This window comes from Pan paniscus, chromosome 5 (genome assembly GCF_029289425.2).
Source record: "Pan paniscus chromosome 5, NHGRI_mPanPan1-v2.0_pri, whole genome shotgun sequence".
NCBI classification, from domain to species: Eukaryota; Metazoa; Chordata; class Mammalia; order Primates; family Hominidae; genus Pan; species Pan paniscus.
In genome coordinates, this window is record NC_073254.2 from 189,501,439 (window position 1) to 189,519,514 (window position 18,076).

An 18,076-nucleotide genomic window follows, 5' to 3' on the forward strand; every position below is an offset into this window, starting at 1 on the left:
TGTAACTGAAGAGTGGGCTACGCACCCCGGTTCTGAAGTAGGCGGTGGGATCACAGAGTCATTGTGCATCAAAGATACCAAATGCCACATATTCCTGATGTATAGATTCATGACATAACAGTTTACACTTGTCATAATTTGGAATTGAAATGGCCTGGCCTTCATGTGCACACAGCCACACCGTGTGGCAGACGTGAGCTCCGCTTTGAGGCTGTCAGACCCAGGCAGCAGCCCTGCTCCCTGCTCACTGGGGAGCTCAACATGGCAGCCACACAGCACTCCCTTGGGTGCCAGCCTTCATCTTTGTAAAATGAAGAAAGTGAAAGTGCCCATCTCACGTAGTCATTCTGAAGATTAAATGATGTACGGCATTTAATGAACCTGTCATAGTGACCTTCAGAATTAAATGCTCAAGAAAATATTGGAAAGTGTGCTTGGAAATATGATTCACAATTGTAACTAACAGAAAAGATGAGATCATCTGTCAATGATTTAAGTAGCATAGATTTCCATCATATGATGGAGTCAACAACTATGAACAGTATAAGAAAACTTCTAGGCTGGGCGTGGTGGCTCACACCTGTAATCCCAGCACTTTGGGAGGCCAAGGTGGGCAGATCACAAGGTCAGGAGATCGAGACCATCCTGGCTAACACACTGAAACCCCGTCTCTAAAAATACAAAAAATTAGCCGGGTGTGGTGGCGGGTGCCTGTAGTCCCAGCTACTTGGGAGGCTGAGGCAGAAGAATGGCGTGAACCCAGGAGGCAGAGCTTGCAGTGAGCCCAGATTGCACCACTGCACTCCAGCCTGGGTGACAGAGTGAGACTCTGGCTCAAAAAAAAAAAAAAAAAGAAAACTTCTATAAGTCAAGTTTGACAAATATCTATGACTTTCCTTAGGCAGACAAGCATCACACATTAATATACTGGAAAAGTTGTCTATATTTCAACTCATATTAAAGTACCAGCTATTTATATTTTGTCTTCCATAATAAAATTATTTGGATTATTAAAATATACTTAAAATTAACTGTTTAATCAATTTATTATTTTCAGGTATCAACATGTCTAAGTTGACCAGCTAAGTCACTCAAAGACAATAGTGGTAGTTACCCAAATATTTTTACTTAAATTTTTACAAGCATGCATGCACACACATACACACACACACACACACACACACCATGTCACAATAGAAATCCATCCCAGCCAGTATATAAAATGCATTTTTCACAACACACCTACCTCCCTGGCCTTGCTGGCAACCCTTCTTGCTTAGAATGTCTTCCACAGAGTTTTCAAACACTAGGTGGACGTTCTGAAGCAAACCCTGTGAGTACACACAAGCAGAAAAACAGAGCAACAGATAAACATCCAATGTCTGATGCCAAGCTAACTGACATCCTAAAAATACAAGTTGGAATCTTCAAGCAGTGAGAGTATTTCCTTCTACGTAGCAGGTTTGCAATCTCTTTATAATCAGTTTTTCTGTATATAGTACTTTTGAAATTTTGTTTTTAAGCATGACACAAGAAATGGAAGTGTAATGTAAGAAATCTACCTAGAAGAAGGAAATGTTTCATAAATAAGAGTGAGATGGCCCTTGGAGAGGTGTGGCCTGCTGTGTGTTCTGGGCATGTTCCCATGGACGTTCAAGGCCATTCGTTCCTTGCAAGTCACTCATGATTAGCGAGTTTCTGCATTGGGCAAAGGGGCTCACAGAGTCCCACTGGTCCTCTCAGAGACACAGACCCTGGGCCTGCAGGAGCGCCTTCCGCAGCTGAGTTACGACGGGGCTGGGCCAGTCCTATATGGTATGGAACTCCTGGACACCCATGAGAAATTGACTCAACAACAAGCTATGCATCTCTAGGCCTTTTACTCAAATTACTGAGTTTAACCATGTACTTATTTCCAAGGCCCTACACGTCCGGGAGGGAGCAATGTACCATACACCATTGTGATTCTAAAGACCTGCAGTTTAAGATTCATTTCCAAACATATTTTAACCAAAATGGACATAAAACCATTCCCTCATAAATCACTAGCCCTTTCCCTTGGAAAAGGGCACCTGCTACTTTGCTCTCCCATCATTTCGCTACTAAAGCAAACATTTAGGAGTGGTTTTGGTTGTGATCAAAAAAGTCTGGGATTGCTAGAAACATTTGAATAGGGTTGATTCCTTGATCATCAAACCAGCCTCAATCTCAACTGATGATAATTAGTGCAGTTAGGGAAGCACACCTGGGGCAGCCCTCTCTGATTAATCGTGGCTTAGAAAGGCGTGCGTTGTTGTGTGTGTGTGCGCTTGTATGTGGTGTTTGCATGTGAAAGGGTGAGTGCCTGTGTGAAAGTACGTATGTGCTGACAACTGCCTGTGGCTCTGCATGCATTGTGTGTGCACGTGTGCCTGTTTGTATACACATGTGTGATGGATGTATGTGCATGCATGAGTTTGCATGAGGTGTTTGTGTGTATGTATACGTGTGTATGAGTGTGTGTGCATTTGTGCATGTGTATGTGTGTGTACATGTGTGGTTCTGTGTGTGCATCTATATGATGTTCGTGTGTTTATGTGTGGGGGGATGTGTGAGTGTATGTATGGTATTTGTGTAGGTATGTAAATGTGATGTGTGTGACTGTGTATGGTACTTTTGTGCACGTGTGTATGTGTGTGTTCACATGTGTGTGGTGTGTGTGCATTGCACGGCTGTGGGTGGTGTGTGCACAACTGTTTTGTGCACACATGTATAAGTGCTTACATATGGTTGTGTGCACATGTGCATGCATGAGAGTGTGTTCACATGTATGTGTGTGGTGTGTGTGTGCATGTGTGGTATGTGCACACGTCTGTGAATGTGAGTGCATGCATGGTGTTTATTTGTGTATGTGCATGGGTGCCCACGTAGGGTGTGTGCACGTGTGTGCATGTGTGTGTTCACATGTATGTCTGTGTGGTGTGCATGTGTGCACATGAGTGTATGAATGGTGTTTATGTGCGCCTGCATGTGCGTGCCCATGTATGGTGTTTGTGTGCACATGGGCATGCATATGTGAGGGTGTGTTCACATGCATGTGTATGTGGTGAGGTGTGTGTGTGTGTGTCTGTGTGTGTGTTGCGTGGTGTGTGTACATGTGTGATGTATATACATATGTGAGTGTGAGTGCATATGCAGTGTTTGTGTATATGTCTTTGGATGTGTGTTCATGTGTTTGTGCGCATGTGTGTTTGTGTGTGTGTGGTGTGTGTGTGCATGTGTGCACATGCCTGTGGCTGCGTGTGGTGGGCAGTGTGTGCATGTGGTGTGTGCATGCATGTGTGTGAGCACGTGCGGGGATGTGCAGTGTGCTTCTCTAAGGCCAGGCTCTGCCTGCTCAAGCATCGCATCACCAGACGCACTAGCAAATCAGTTCCCAGCTAAGCTCTTTCCTCCCTCACGGCGGCCACCTCCCTGCAGAGCGTACCCTGAAGTGACTCTCTCTGGCAGAGCCTTTGGCCACGTACATCCGGCTCTTTTCCGCCTGCAGGTGCTCGTAGAAGGGCTCGTCCAGAGCGAAGCTGTCTATGAGGTCGCAGCCCACGTGCAAGCTGTAGGTCTCGCCAGCCACCTGCACGGTGACGTTCTTCCACTGCGAGTCAGCCAGGCCGACGTCCTCCAGGGAGACCACGTGCCGGGTGCCGTCAATCCAGTAGGTGAGATCCAGCGTGTCCGCGGGGCCATTGGAGACGATCTCGAACTGCCTCTGGGAGAGACCGGGGCCCTCCAGAGCCAACAGCGTGCCCCTGGACTTGCCGTCCTGCTTGAGCTGGGCCGTGAGGAAGAAGCCCTCCTTCTGCCGCATGATCTTGGTGATCTTGCTGAGGTCATCTGCGTTCACCGGTGGGATGTAGTCAAAGCGCACGAAGCGGTAAGCCGGCACGCCGGGGTCGGGCCCGCGGAACTGCTTGGCGCCAATGGTCTTGCGGTTGATGTTGCTGATACTGAAAAGGTCGAAGGTCGTGTCTTTGTCCTGGTGACCAGCTGCAAAGGGAACCGCAGTGGAGAAGGGTGACGTAGGGGAAGAGGGCGAGGTTGGCCTGACCCGGGGTGACAAACCAGAACCTCGCGTGTAAGGAAATTAACGAGGCCTCCCAATATCCCGCAGCTTCTCTCCCTTTTTTAGAGGAATGCTGGAGCCACCTCTGATGAAAAGCCACTATCCTCCGTGCCAGTGCCGCTACTCAGAGTGTGGGCCCAACGCAGCTGTGGGTCTGTGGGGTCAGTTTCTGCCCCTGGCTGGTCGAGGAGCGTGTGCCAGAAGGTAAATCGGTGGAGACAGGCAGCGCCCTGTCCGTTCAGCTGGCCCTTTGCATAGCCCGACCTTCTTGGTGAGGGAATCCCGGCCTCGCTTGACATCCTGGCACATGTCCCAGGTCACTCTGTCTGGCTCTTCCATCTCAGATCTGAGGCTGAAAAGCAGCCGTCCTGTCTACCAGTTGATTGCTCAGGAAAAAACCAAATAAATGAATAAACTGGGAAAGACATGGATCTTTAGCCTTGCTATTGATAAAGTGTCAGAAAGCGGCTAAATCGTATGTTGCTTTCTTGTTGAGATCAACTGCCTAAAACCAGTTATGTCAGCAGGTTGTTATTTTGTAAAAATGTATTCTCCAACTCTTAATGCACCCTGTGGGTAAGGATCTGAAAGAGTGGTCAGTATCAAGTACAGAAACAAATGGTTTTAAGTCACCACCTAAGCTATTGGCAAGAAAAGTGATCAGATCTCACGAAAATCATAACAGTTTAAATAATTCAAAGCCAGGCGCGGTGGCTCACACCTGTAATCCCAGCACTTTGGGAGGCCGAGGTGGGTGGATCATGAGGTCAGGAGACGGAGACCATCATGGCTAACACGGTGAAACCCCGTCTCTACTAAAAATACAAAAAATTAGCCGGGCATGGTTGTGGGCGCTTGTAGTCCCAGCTACTCGGGAGGCTGAGGCAGGAGAATGGCGTGAACCCGGGAGGCGGAGCTTGTAGTGAGCCCAGATCACGCCACTGCCCTCCAGCCTGGGTGACAGAGCAGGACTCCGTCCCAGAAAAAAAAAAAAAGTAATACACTGAATGGAAAGTTTAAACAAAGCCCTCCTTTTCATCTAATATTTAGCAAATTAGAACAGGATAATACACAGGGTTGCTGATAGAAGTGGGCAATGGACCACTTTCCATAGAGTTACTTGGCAAGAATTAAAAGCTTTGATTCAGCAATTCTAATTTTGTAAACTATCCAAAGGATATAATCACAAATGCTACTTAAGATTTATCCACGTCAATATTTTTTGTGTCATCATTTATGCTAATGAAAATAAACCAATCTAAGTGGGAATTGATTGAAAAAGATCGGGCTTTATCTGTGATGGAATATTATGTGGTCATTAAAAATCATACTGTAGAAAAGTAAACACATGGGAAAATATTTAAAGGAGGAAGAAAGTGGAGCAAAAAGAATTCAACAATCAAACACCGAACACTTGCAGTGTTGTGAACATCCTCCATAGAAGAAAGGATAAACGTACAGCTCTAGGTGGACAAACACTTGCAGTGTTGTGAACATCCTCCATAGAAGAAAGGATAAACGTACAGCTCTAGGTGGACAAACACTTGCAGTGTTGTGAACATCCTCCATAGAAGAAAGGATAAACGTACAGCTCTAGGTGGACAAACACTTGCAGTGTTGTGAACATCCTCCATAGAAGAAAGGATAAACGTACAGCTCTAGGTGGACAAACACTTGCAGTGTTGTGAACATCCTCCATAGAAGAAAGGATAAACGTACAGCTCTAGGTGGACAAACACTTGCAGTGTTGTGAACATCCTCCATAGAAGAAAGGATAAACGTACAGCTCTAGGTGGACAAACACTTGCAGTGTTGTGAACATCCTCCATAGAAGAAAAGGATAAACGTACAGCTCTAGGTGGACAAACACTTGCAGTGTTGTGAACATCCTCCATAGAAGAAAGGATAAACGTACAACTCTAGGTGGAATTGCATTTTTCTCTAACACCTGAATTTTCCAAAGATAAATTATCTCATGTCATATTGGCTCAGAAGTAAGTTACTATTTGATTTATAAAGGAGCTAGAAGGTCCTCACGGGTAAGATTGTCCAACCACACACTTTATTTTGTCATCTCTCCCCTTGCAGCTAAGCCATATTTCACAAGCCAGAGAGAGACCACAGGCTCTGAGGACACTCACCTTGCGTGCTGGGCCACACCCACAGAGCCAGCAGGACCAGCCTCCAGACCATCCTGCCTCCTGCAGCTGAGCTCCTGGGAATACAGGAAACCCTTGTTAGTGATGAGTCCACAGCTGCAACCCTGCCTGTGAGCGAGACTGGCCGAGTAACTCACATGACCATTGAAAAACAGTTTGCATATAAAACTCAGCACCAACTGGATTTGTGGCAAACTGAGAGCGAAGGAGGAAATTTACTCTTCCAGCAGGATTCTTCTAACTGTAACTAAGATTTGTTGGGCTAGCATTTGCCGGCAAGCACTGTGCTTTTCACGTTCTAAATATTCCTATTATTTCATCTTCATAACAGCCTGGGAGGTACGTGCTGCTCTAATTGTCCTCAATTTACAGATGAGCAAATGGAAGATGGGCAAGTTCAGCGCTTGCCTGGAGTAATTCTGTTCATACGACTCGTAGACAGGACTTAGATGTAGAAAGTTTGAATTTAGAAAAATCTCCAGCCTGACAAAAATAATCTGTGAACGCATTTTGTGTAAATATCCAGCAAAAAACAGTTATGCATAACCTAATTAAATAGAATGAATATCAACTGTAAAAAAAAGTTACAAATAAACTTAATTTGGTGAATTATACTTACAAAAAAACAGAACACTTGACTTAGCCATCATTTTGACCCTGCCTCTTTATTTTCCTGCAGGCCTGTTTTTCCATTCTTGGGGATTTTAAGTTGGCACAGCTCGGTGGAGGCTGGCCCCAAAGTCAGGAGATGTGGTCCAAAGCCCGGCTGGGCGATTAACCCTGTGGATCTCAGCTTCTCCTCTCCCCGGCGAGCATGAGCCTGAGGGTCCCAGGGCTCCCCAGGTCCCTTCCAGCAATTGGTCACACCCTGCTCTAGGTTGAAGGGAAGACTGAGACCCCAATTCTTCCCATATTTAGAATATCAAAGGCCGTTAACTTCTCATTGTTAATCCAAGGACTCTCCCTCTCCAGAAACAACATTTGGTAACCTGGAAATCCTCACCTTCCAGGAATAGAGAAACATTCCTCAGAAGAGAAATGCTTGGCAGCACCTGCAGACCCCCCACCCATCTGCTCCTGGGACCACCCCCCAAACCATCTGCTCCCCCCAGTGCCGCCCCAGGGGTCCTTGGTGATTGTTTCATCTGTCCTGGCTCCGGAAGCAGCACGGCCTGCGGCCGGAGTCAGCACCAGGCTGAGCAATGCTGAGCACCGGCTGTGCAACCTAGGGAAACTTACTTAACTTCTCTGTCTCAGTTTCCTCATCCATAGAATGAAATGTAGCGTCATGTAAAATGCCCACCTCATCAGGTTGTCATGAGAGATGAATTCGGCAAATGAAACTTCACCAGGGGCTGACTTAGCCCAGCGAGCCACAGGCATGGGTTACCGGGGCAGAATGTGCCTCTGGGTCTGGGGCGCTTTCTACTCCAACTGCCCGAGGCAGCTGCGGTAATAATGGTGGTGCTGATAGGGCCTTTCTATGGAGCTCTTAAGAGGGTTTAATGACAGGAGCGAACACTTGGCCACGAGCTTAGAACAGTACCTGCACGCAGTGAGCACCACAGAACGGTGTTAGAATACGCAGCTCAGGTACAGCCTTGGCAGGCTCTTCCCATCTCCCCACCTCATCAGCCCACACTGCCGGGTACGTCGCAGTCCCCTAAGGACAGCTGTGTGGGGCTGGCCCTGCAGAGGCCAGCCAAGAACAGGATGGTAAATGCGAAAGTTCTGGATGCCCAGCTTCATAAGGACAGGTTAGAAAAGCTAAATCAAACTCCTTTGACGAAACCAGATCCTACTGTCTCTGCCTTGAGGTAGATTCTTACAAGAGCAGGAGGCTAACAAAGCATCCCCTGCTGCGGTTTGTCAAAGGACGGTGAGGCTCCATCCCACAGGAAGGATGAGCAGCCAGGCTACCTGGCCTCAGCCCATCCAGGGACACCGGGCAGGGATGGAGCCACGGATGAGCCAGTGCCGCTAACCCCTGCCCCAGCCTCTGCACGCCACACATCCACGTTTATGCTTGTGTTTTTCCAAAAGAAAGATTTCAGTGCCTGTCTGCAGCAGAATGTAGTTTGAATTTGCAAAGGTCTTTTAAAACTCTTTTCGTATGAACGATCAAAGTAAAAGACAGCTTTGCAGAGAGCTAATTGTTTACCGGCCGTCCACCACCAACAGCAGTCTGATTAAACACCAGACTCCTGGGTGCTCAGCTCCCAGTCCTGGGCAGCCAAACCCACCTTCCTTAAGTGGTAGCCAGGCAACCTGCCAGCTCGCTTTTCATATGCAAACTGCCCCAAGACTGTTAAAAGTCGCTGTGTGTCCCGGCAGTCACAGGATTTTCCATAGACTTACCACAAATACTCTCTAGTTATGTTCAAAACCACTTTTCAGCTGCTAATAATGTTAACAATCAGAGTCTCTCTTTAATCTACTAATAATGTTAACGATCAGAGTCTCTCTCTAATCTCCAGTTACTTTTCAGATATTCCGGGAGTTGTTTCTAATTCTCTCCTCAATAACAAACTCTCATGTGGAATCTTCTTCGGAAACTGAAAACATAAAGCGTTTACCCGGGTTCCCAGGCAGGTATATACATTAAAATAGCAGCAGCCACAACCCTCAGAGAGGAAGGGGTGCCCGGCTGGTGAAAGCACAGCCACGCAGGAAAAGCTGAGGAGCGGCCACGTGCCTTGCTCTTCAAGCGGGCACTAGAAACACCACGTGAAGAAACACTTGCCGTTTAGTGTTAATAGATACACCACCCACCTTAAGTTAAGAATCGAAATTGCTCCTTTTTCTTCTCCGCTTCTTAGAGTTCGAGAACTCTAATTTCTTAAAATTAGAGCACGATGAAATAATTGATTGAGTTTAAGAAATAATCGTACCTGGTTTGCCAAAAAGATGCAGTGATGACTGGTTTCAGTGTTCCGGACCGAGTCAGAAAGGCGCAGGCTCTGCTGGAGCGAGAGACCGGCCCTGCAGTGCAGGACGCTCCGGTGGACGTGGCCGAGCGGCTCCCGGGCAGCGCGGCTTTATATGCCGCTTCTCCTGTGCAGGGCTGTCAATCAGACACATGAGGAAGCACGTTTAATTCATTCCTTCGAAGGAATGACATCATCCCCCTTCTGATCTCACCATTTGCTCCGAGTACCTGCTGCAGGGGTCCAAGTCCAGCCCCTCTGTACTGGATGCCGTCTCCTCCTCCTGCACCCCGGCCCCTGCCAGACAGGCCTGGGAGGAGCCAGACGGAGAGAGGGAAGGCAGGGACTCACTTTTCCTGTCTTCTCTCAGGAAATAAGATGCTATAAATAACACTAGCAAGATTGGCTAGAACTCCCCATTTTGCTTAAGAGAAAAAAATGCAAGTTCTATGCCTTAAATATGTTTCGAATTACTCAATGTGATATTGGTCTTTCTAAACCAAATGAGTGACTCTCAATAACACATGACATACATCGGTGAGTATCAATAATCAGTCTGTATATTAACAAAGTTATTATGGTCAATAATCAAGTTTATTATGTGACAAAAATGAAATTTAATATAAAAGGAAGTTGCCAACATTTATCTCAGGCAGTTAGAGGACTGAAAAGCTGTACTGCAGCTTTGGGAAAATTCATTTTTACCCAAATTCTGCTTCATTTGCTCAGTGAGGATCCCCTAGAAGGACGTCTCCCAGTGGACGTGCAGTACCCGTAGAAGGGTGTGTCCCAGTGGACGTGCAGTACCCGGCCAAGTCCCCTTGGTGCACACTTGCACGTGGCCCCATCACAGGAACAGCCTGACGTGCAGGCACAGAGCAAGGACTCGAGAGAACGAGAAGCAGTGGCAGCAGCTAACCCCCGCCCCTCCCACACCTCAGGCATCACCCGCAATCAGGGTGCACTCTGCATGGGGGTGGGGGGCACCGCTTCTCAGAGGTCAGGGTGGACGATGGATGCGGAGGGGCTGCTTCTCCCGGGTCAGGGTATACAGTGGAAAGGGGAAGCTGCTGCTCTAAGGTGGGGGTTGATGGTACATGGGGGAGGGGCTGCTTCTCCCAAGTTGGGCTGGACAGTGGATGGGGGAGGTGCCACTTCTCCCAGGCCAGTGTGAAAGGTGGATGGTGGAGCGGCTGTTTCTCCCAGGTCAGTGTGAAAGGTGGCTGGGGATGTGTTGTTTCTCCCAGGTCAGGGTTAATGGCAGACAGGGGAGCTGCTGCTTCTCCTGGGTTGGGGTGGACCTTGGATGGGGGAGGTGCTACTTCCCCAGGTGGGGTGGATGGTGACTGGGGAGCTGCTGCTTTGCCCGGAGCCACCTGCACCTGCTTCATGTCGGCAACTGCCTGTCGGATTCCTTCACGTTTGTGTGGAGTTGTCAGCCTGGCCATGGACCCGTCAAGTCTTAGTTAGAGAACATTAAAGCGAATTTCTGTGGACACAACCCTTACTGTGTCTGTGGCAGGGGAGTGTCTCTTAAGCCTCCTGGCATTCCCCCACAGGGGTCCAGCGCTGCAGAGGTCGGCAGGCACCATGAAGAGCAAGCCTCACTTTCTGGCCTCTGTCTTCAGGGAGGATATGCGAGCGGGTGTGGGAGAGGGAAGGAGCTTTCATTTGTGAAAACCTCTGTTTTTCCTAATGGCACCTGTTTATTTATCACTGGGCAAACATCGGTTTCCGACACATGCACAGACAAAAGCCTCCAAGAGTGTATGTGTCATGTTTAAGGTACGTTATTTTGCTTTTTAAGCTATTGGGGACAAAGTCATCATTTGAATTAAAAAGTAGTTTAAATAGATTGATGTTATCTCAAATTCAAAAAAAGTATAAACCAGTTCCCCTTAAAGAATTTTCAGTGGATAATTATCCATTCATCAGTTTGAGTTTTTCTGCCTCCAGGTTAGTTTTTCCTGGGGCCAGAACATGGAGGGCGGCATCCCCTACTCTGCGTGCCACGGCCTCTGCCATTCCTCAGTCCACAGAATGCGTGTTTCCTGATTAAAGCTGAAGACAGGCAGCTCAGCTGCTCAGCACTTCAGAAGCATGCGGTGAAGACCGTGACACTCACTGGGGAGCAGGAAGGTATGTAGTCATGACTCCACGTGCTGATGGGCAGGTGCAGAGAAGATGGGCCTCCTTCTGTAAAATCTGGCAGCCCAGAATCAGGGAAGTCTGTTTAGAGGAGACAGAAGGTAAGCCAATTGGAACATGGCCCGTGAATGGGGTGTCCCCGGTTGAGAAAGTATTTCAGGCAGAGAGAGTGGGTAGGTGTTCATGGTGCAAAGAACAGCAGGCTCCTGGTGCGGCACCCAGGCCAGGTGCATGGAATGGGCTTCATAGACGGTGGAAGTCACAGAGAGGTTCCTGGCAGGGTGAGGCGGGACTTCATGGGCCCACTGTGCAGGGGACCAGAGGGGGAGTAGAGGGGACAGCCCCTGGTCAGCATCTTCCCTGGGCCCCCTGGGGGTAAGGAGGAAGGGAGATGTGAGGATGAAACAAAAAGCAGTCAGAGGCTTCGGCAGGAAAGCCAGCAATGCTGAGGGAAGCATCATCACGTGCGTGCGCAGGGGGATGAGGGACAGACACGCAGCAGGTGGAATCATGTCCCCCCAAGTTCACGTCCACCCCAAACCTGTGAATGAGCTTACTGGAAATACCACAGTGTTTGTGGGTGAAATCAAGTGTAGATATCGTCGAACTGATGTAGAGCAGGCTCCAAATCTAATGGCTAGTGTTCTAATAAGAATAGAGAATATGAGGACGGAGACACAGGGCGAGCTCCGCTTGATGAAAGAGGCAGAGACCACAGTGATGCAACCACTAGCCAAGGTCACCAAGGACTGCCAGAAACACCAGAACTGTGGGAGACAGGGAAGGGGCCTCTGCCAGAACATTCCGAGGACGTGCAGCCCTGCCACACACTGCGTTTAAAACTGCTGGACTCCAGAACCACGGGACAATACATGTGTGTTGTTTGTGATACTTCATCATAGCGGGCCCAGGGAACTAATACAGGCACACCTTGGAGATACCGCAGGCTCGGTTCCACACCTCTGCAATAAAGTGAGTTGCATGGATTTGTGCCTTCCCAGTGCATATAAAAGGGATGTTTACACTCCACTATTGTCTATTAAGGGTGCAATAGCATTATGTCTAAGAGAACAATGTGCATATCTTAATTCTAAAACATTTCATTGCTCAAAACTACTAACCGTCATTTGAGCCTTCAATGAGCCGTCATCTTTTTGCTGGTGAAGAGTCTTGCCTCAATGCTGGTGGCTGCTGACTGATCAGGGTGGTGGTTGCTGAAGGTTGGAGTGTCTGTAGAAGGTTCTTAGAGTAAGACCACAATGAAGTTTGCTGCATCTATGGACTCTTTTATAAAACGTTTCTCTGTAGCATATCATGGTTTTTGATAGCAGTTTACTCACACAATAACTTGTTTCAAAATTGATGTCCATTCTCTGAAACGTTGCTGCTGTTTTTTCAACTTAGCTTATGTAATAGTCTAAATTATTTGTTGTCATCTCAACATCTTCCCTGGGAGTGAAGCATTTCACAACATCTTCACTGGGAGTACATTTCATCTGAAAAAATCATTTTCTTTGCTCATCCATAAGAAATAACTCCTGATCCATTCAAGTTTTATCATGAGAGTACAGCAATTCAGTCCCATCCTCAGGCCCAGCTTCTAACTCTACCTCTCTCACTCATTCCATCACATCTTCAGTGACTTCCTCTACTGAAGTCTTGAACCCTCAGGGTCATCCCTCATGGTGGGATTTGGAAGAATCAGCTTCTTCCAAACTCCTGTCAGTATTTATATTTTTCTTTCTCCCATGAATCATGAATGTCCTAGTGGCATCTAGAATGGTGAATCCTTTCCAGAAGGTTTTCAGTTGACTTTGCCCATATTCATCAGAGGAATCACTCTCTATGGCAGCTATAGCCTCATGAAATGTATTTCTTAAATAGTAAGACTTGAAAGTCCAAATGACTCCTTGATTGATGGGCTGCAAAGTGGATGTTGTGTTAGTAAGCATGAAAGCAACATTCATCTCATTGAGCATCTCCATCAGAGTTCTTGGGTGACTAGGTGCATTGACCAAGAGCAGTAATATTCTAAAATAGATCATTTTTTGAGCAGTAGGTCTCAACAGTGGGTTTGAAATATTTAGTCAGCCATGCTGAAAACAGATTTGCTGTCATCTAGACTTTTTTGTTCCATTTAAAGAGCATAAGAATAATACCTTTAGCATAGCTCTTAAGGGCTGAAGATTTTCAGATTGGTAAATGAGCACAGGCTTCAACTTGAAGTCACTGGCTGCATTAGCCTCTAATGAAAGAGACAGCCTGGCCTTTGAATTTTTGAAGCCAGGCATTGACTTCTCCTCTGTAGCTATGACAGTTGGAGATGGCCTCTTCTAATGCAAGGCTGTTTCGTCTTCATTGAAAAATCAGCTATTGAGTGTAGCCACCTCTGCAATGATTTTAGTTAGATCTTTTGGGTCACTTGCTGCAGCTTCTCCATCAGCACTTGCTGCTTCACCTTGCACTTTTGTCTTACAGAAATGGCTTCTTCCCTAAACTTGATGAACCAATCTCTGCCAGCTTCGAACTTTTCTTCTGCAGCTTCCTCATCTCTCTCAGCCTTCACAGAATTGAAGAGAGTTAGAGCTTTGCTTAGATTAGGCTTTGGCTTCAGAGAATGTTGTGGCTGGTTTGATTTTCTCTCCAGGACACTCAAACTTTCGCCCTATCCATCAGCAATAAGGCTGTTCTGCTTTCTTATCAATGGTGTGTATTATATCCGATGGGCATATTTCAGTGGAAGCCGGATGGATGAGTCTAAAGCCTGGGCGATCCTTCGTTAGAGATGATGTTTAAATCCATGGGCAGGAGACGGGTGAGGCCACTGGAAAGAGGAAGGCAGGGAGGGGCAGACAGAGCCTTCGGGCATGGACCTCTGGCTGGAGCTGAACCACAGGTGTGGTGAGGGAGAGGGCTCCCTTCTGCCCCGGAAACTCCTGTCCCTGAACCGTGGTTTCCTTTGTCAGGTTGTGCATGGACTGCGTCAGAAACAGCAAATCCTGGTGTGGCTCTGTTCCTTTCACAGTGATGCAGGGGGGTTGAAAAGCAAGTGGACACATTGAATGTGCAGAGGCCTGAGCTGAAGAAAAGAGCACGGGCTGGGGACCAGGGCCAGGCACACTTGTCACAGCCCTTCTGACTCAGAGGTTTTTATATCACCTCCCCTTGCTCTTCTTTCTGGCCTGAACCTGCTTCCTAAGCACCCCAAGGTGATCTGGGGATACTTGCCGGATGGGCGCTGCTTGGAGCTTGTTAAAATTATCAAAAGAACAAGCAGACAGCCTTCCCCTGCACGGCTTCTCCAGCTGGAATGCGCACACAGGACACTGGGCCTGGCCCAAAGGCAGATTCCGACTCAGTAGGTGTGGGGTTGGGGAATCTGATGGTGGGTTTTGAACAAGCTCCCCTGCTCCAAGATCACGCTTGGAGTAGCAAGACTTTAGTGACTGTAACTCAGCAGGGCACTGTTATCCTGGCCACCACCTTGGGGTGGGTTTGTTGTCACACCCATTCTACAGAGGAGAAATCAAAGGTCCTGGCTCTGGCCTCGCCTTGTCGACCCTTGTGTCCTCGGGACCAGGATCCTTCCCTGGAGAGGGGCCCAGAATTCCCAGGGCCAGGGCTGAGGCCAGTCCCTCTGGCTTTGATTCCACCCAAGCTGCACTGACTTGGAGCATACACAGGAAAAGGAATGGGGGCTACTTTGTCGATTTGTTTAAGGCTCCATTTGCTCATCCATTTATTCAAAAAATACTCATTGAGCATCTGTGGCACCTAACACATCCCAGACACTGCAAACAGCACAGTACACATGAGGCATAAACAGGTCCCTGCCCTTTGGGGCTCCTATGTAGCCTGGCCTGCTGCCTAATTGAATTCCCACTAAGCCTCATGGAACTGTGGTCATCAGCTGATGCTCTGTGTCTTGTGTGACTGGAGCCTCCTGCCTCACAGGTAGCCGTAAGGGGTGAGCAGGAATCTTCTGCTCATTTCTGTTGTGCAGAAATTCTAATTATGTCCCGGACACCACAGATTCCCTTTCCCAGGTGTTGTGCAAACATTCCAAGGCAAGTGGCAGGGCCTTCTCGGACATTTGTGTGGCCCCCTTCTTCACCTGCCCTGCCATCACTCCCCTTGTAAACCCAGCGTGGACCTGAGCCCATGCGCTCCACATCAGGAGGCCCAGGGGCTGCGTTCATGGCCCAGGCTTCCTGTGGGCATAGCCCAAGCCCCCTCCCCCTATCTCCTGCCCTGGAGTGGAGGTCATCCCTGGAGTGGAGGGAGGTCATCTCTGGAGTGGAGGGAGGTAATCCCTGGAGTGGAGGTCATGCCTCGAGTGCAGGGAGGTCATCCCTGGCGTGGAGGGAGGTCATCCCTGGAGTGGAGGGAGGTCATCCCTGGAGTGGAGGTCATCCCTGGAGTGGAGGGAGGTCATTCCTGGAGTGGAGGTCATGCCTGGAGTGAAGGTCATGCTTGAGCAGGTGGATGTGTGTCACTTCATCCTCTTGCACTGAGCTGCCTGGACACCCAATTCATCCTCCCTATCCCAAGAGCCCCTTATTTCCTGAGTCATGCCTGTTTCCCTGCTGGACTGGAAGTGCCGGTGTTTCAGACACTGAATGTCTCCCTCACTTCCCCTCTTTGCCTCTCAGCCCCTACATTCACCTGCCCTCCATTTGGGGAGTTCAGTTTCCAGATTGTGGAGACTTTGATCTGGCCCAGTCTGGTGCCCCTGGAAGGCAAGCTTCCTCCTGTTCTGCATGGGCCATTTGGATGACTAGCTTAGGCTGCCTTTTCCACCTGCTGAGACCTTTTGCCCCTTCATCACACATATTGACCTTGCCTCCAAGGCTGCCACAGATGCGAGTTTGCTGGCTGTCCCCTCTGTGACACTGGTCACTGACGGGAATGTTCATGGCCAGGACTGCGCACAGAGCTCATGGTCCTTCTCATGCCATTCTCAAATCGCTGTCCTCTGTCTGCCTTCCCTCCTCCCTACGTTATCAGCACCGCAGGCATCTGCTCCCTGGACTCAGAGCCTGTCTCTAATCACAGGGCTCAGAGTGTTCTATCTCTTTTAGGGACTCCCACTGTAACGGGGGATCTTTGGGACTGCATGACCACTTTAGAAACTTCTGGAATAATGGAAGTTTCAGGCAATGCATCTGCACAGATACTGCATCTTTACAAACTGAAGGTCTGTGGCAAGTCTGCAGGTGCCATTTCTCCAACAACAAGTGCTCACTTCATGGCTCTGTGTCATGCTTTGTAATTCTTATGCTATTTCACATTTTTTGTTATTATTCTGTCTGTGCTGGTGACCTGTGATCAGTGGCCTTCAGTGTTAACTACCTTAATTGTTTGGGGCCATCAACAATTGCACCCATGTAAGATGGTGAACAAAATCGATGAGGATTGTGTGTGCTCTCACTTCCCCACCGAAGGCCGTTCCATCTCTCTCCCTCTCTTCCGGCCTCCCTATTCCCTGAGATGCAACAATATTGAAATTAAGCCAATTAATAACCTACAATGGCCTCTAAGAGTTCAAGTGAAAGGGAGAGTTTTGATTTCTCACTGCAAATCAAAAGCTAGAACTAATTAAGCTTAGTGAGGAAGGCATATCAAAAGCTGAGACAGGCTGAAAGCTAGGCCTCTTGCACCAAGCAGCGCCCATCCGGCAAGTATCCCCAGATCACCTTGGGGTGCTTAGGAAGCAGGTTCAGGCCAGAGAGAAGAGCAAGGGGAGGTGACATAAAAACATCTGAGTCAGAAGGGCTGTGACTAGTGTGCCTGGCCCTGGTCCCCAGCCCGTGCTCTTTTCTTCAGCTCAGGCCTCTGCACATTCAATGTGTCCACTTGCTTTTCAACCCCCCTGCATCACTGTGAAAGGAACAGAGCCACACCAGGATTTGCTGTTTCTGACGCAGTCCATGCACAACCTGACAATGGAAATGGTTCAGGGACAGGAGTTTCCGGGGCAGAAGGGAGCCCTCTCCCTCACCACACCTGTGGTTCAGCTCCAGCCGGAGGTCCATGCCCTGGGGACTCTGTCTGCCCCTCCCCGCCTCCCTCTTTCCAGTGGTCTCACCTGTCTCCTGCCCATGGATTTAAACATCATGTCTAACGAAGGATTGCCCAGGCTTTAGACTCATCCATCTGGCTTCCACTGAAATACGCCCATCGGATGTAAAACTCCTCCCCGCTCCCCAGGAACAGAGGCCGCCCCATCCCACCTCCCCCAAACCAGCAAGTGTCCTGATCACTAGGCTCCACAAGGCAAGACCTCTGCGTCACCTCTGATTCTTATCCCTCCCTGGAACTGGGGTCCAATCCACCTGCAAGTCCCAAGAGCACAGCCCTGGCCCAGGCCCCCTCCGTACCTCCTGCACTCGCGGCCACTACTGCAAATCCAGGGCTCCACCAGGCCCCTCTGAGCCTCCTGCACCCGCGGCCACTACTGCAAGCCCAGGGTTCCACCAGGCCCCCTCCAAGCCTCCTGCACCCGCGGCCACTACTGCAAGCCCAGGGTTCCACCAGGCCCCCTCCAAGCCTCCTGCACCCGCGGCCACTACTGCAAACCCAGGGTTCCACCAGGCCCCCTCCAAGCCTCCTGCACCCGTGGCCACTACTGCAAACCCAGGGTTCCACCAGGCCCCCTCCAAGCTTCCTGCACCCGGGGCCACTACTGCAAACCCAGGGTTCCACCAGGCCCCTCCGAGCCTCCTGCCCCCGCAGCCACTACT

The 18,076-nt window shown here is 48.9% G+C and overlaps 1 protein-coding gene across 2 annotated transcripts in view; it reads right to left on the reverse strand.

Annotated features, from left to right (window-relative positions):
• THBS2 (thrombospondin 2) overlaps nucleotides 1-9,627 on the reverse strand; it is a 39,540-nt gene extending 29,913 nt beyond the window's left edge. The window contains exons 1-5 of one of the 2 annotated variants that reach the window (XM_055114360.2): nucleotides 9,416-9,627; nucleotides 9,150-9,322; nucleotides 6,241-6,314; nucleotides 3,467-4,023; nucleotides 1,247-1,331 (exon numbers count right to left, since the gene is read on the reverse strand). In XM_055114360.2, the coding sequence (XP_054970335.2) occupies nucleotides 1,247-1,331; nucleotides 3,467-4,023; nucleotides 6,241-6,292 (694 nt within the window). In that variant the 5' untranslated portion in view covers nucleotides 6,293-6,314; nucleotides 9,150-9,322; nucleotides 9,416-9,627. Of the gene's footprint in view, nucleotides 1-1,246; nucleotides 1,332-3,466; nucleotides 4,024-6,240; nucleotides 6,315-9,149 lie in introns of both variants that reach the window. The other variant, XM_055114361.2, reaches the window with a different exon arrangement.
• Nucleotides 9,628-18,076: the final 8,449 nt, after the last annotated feature.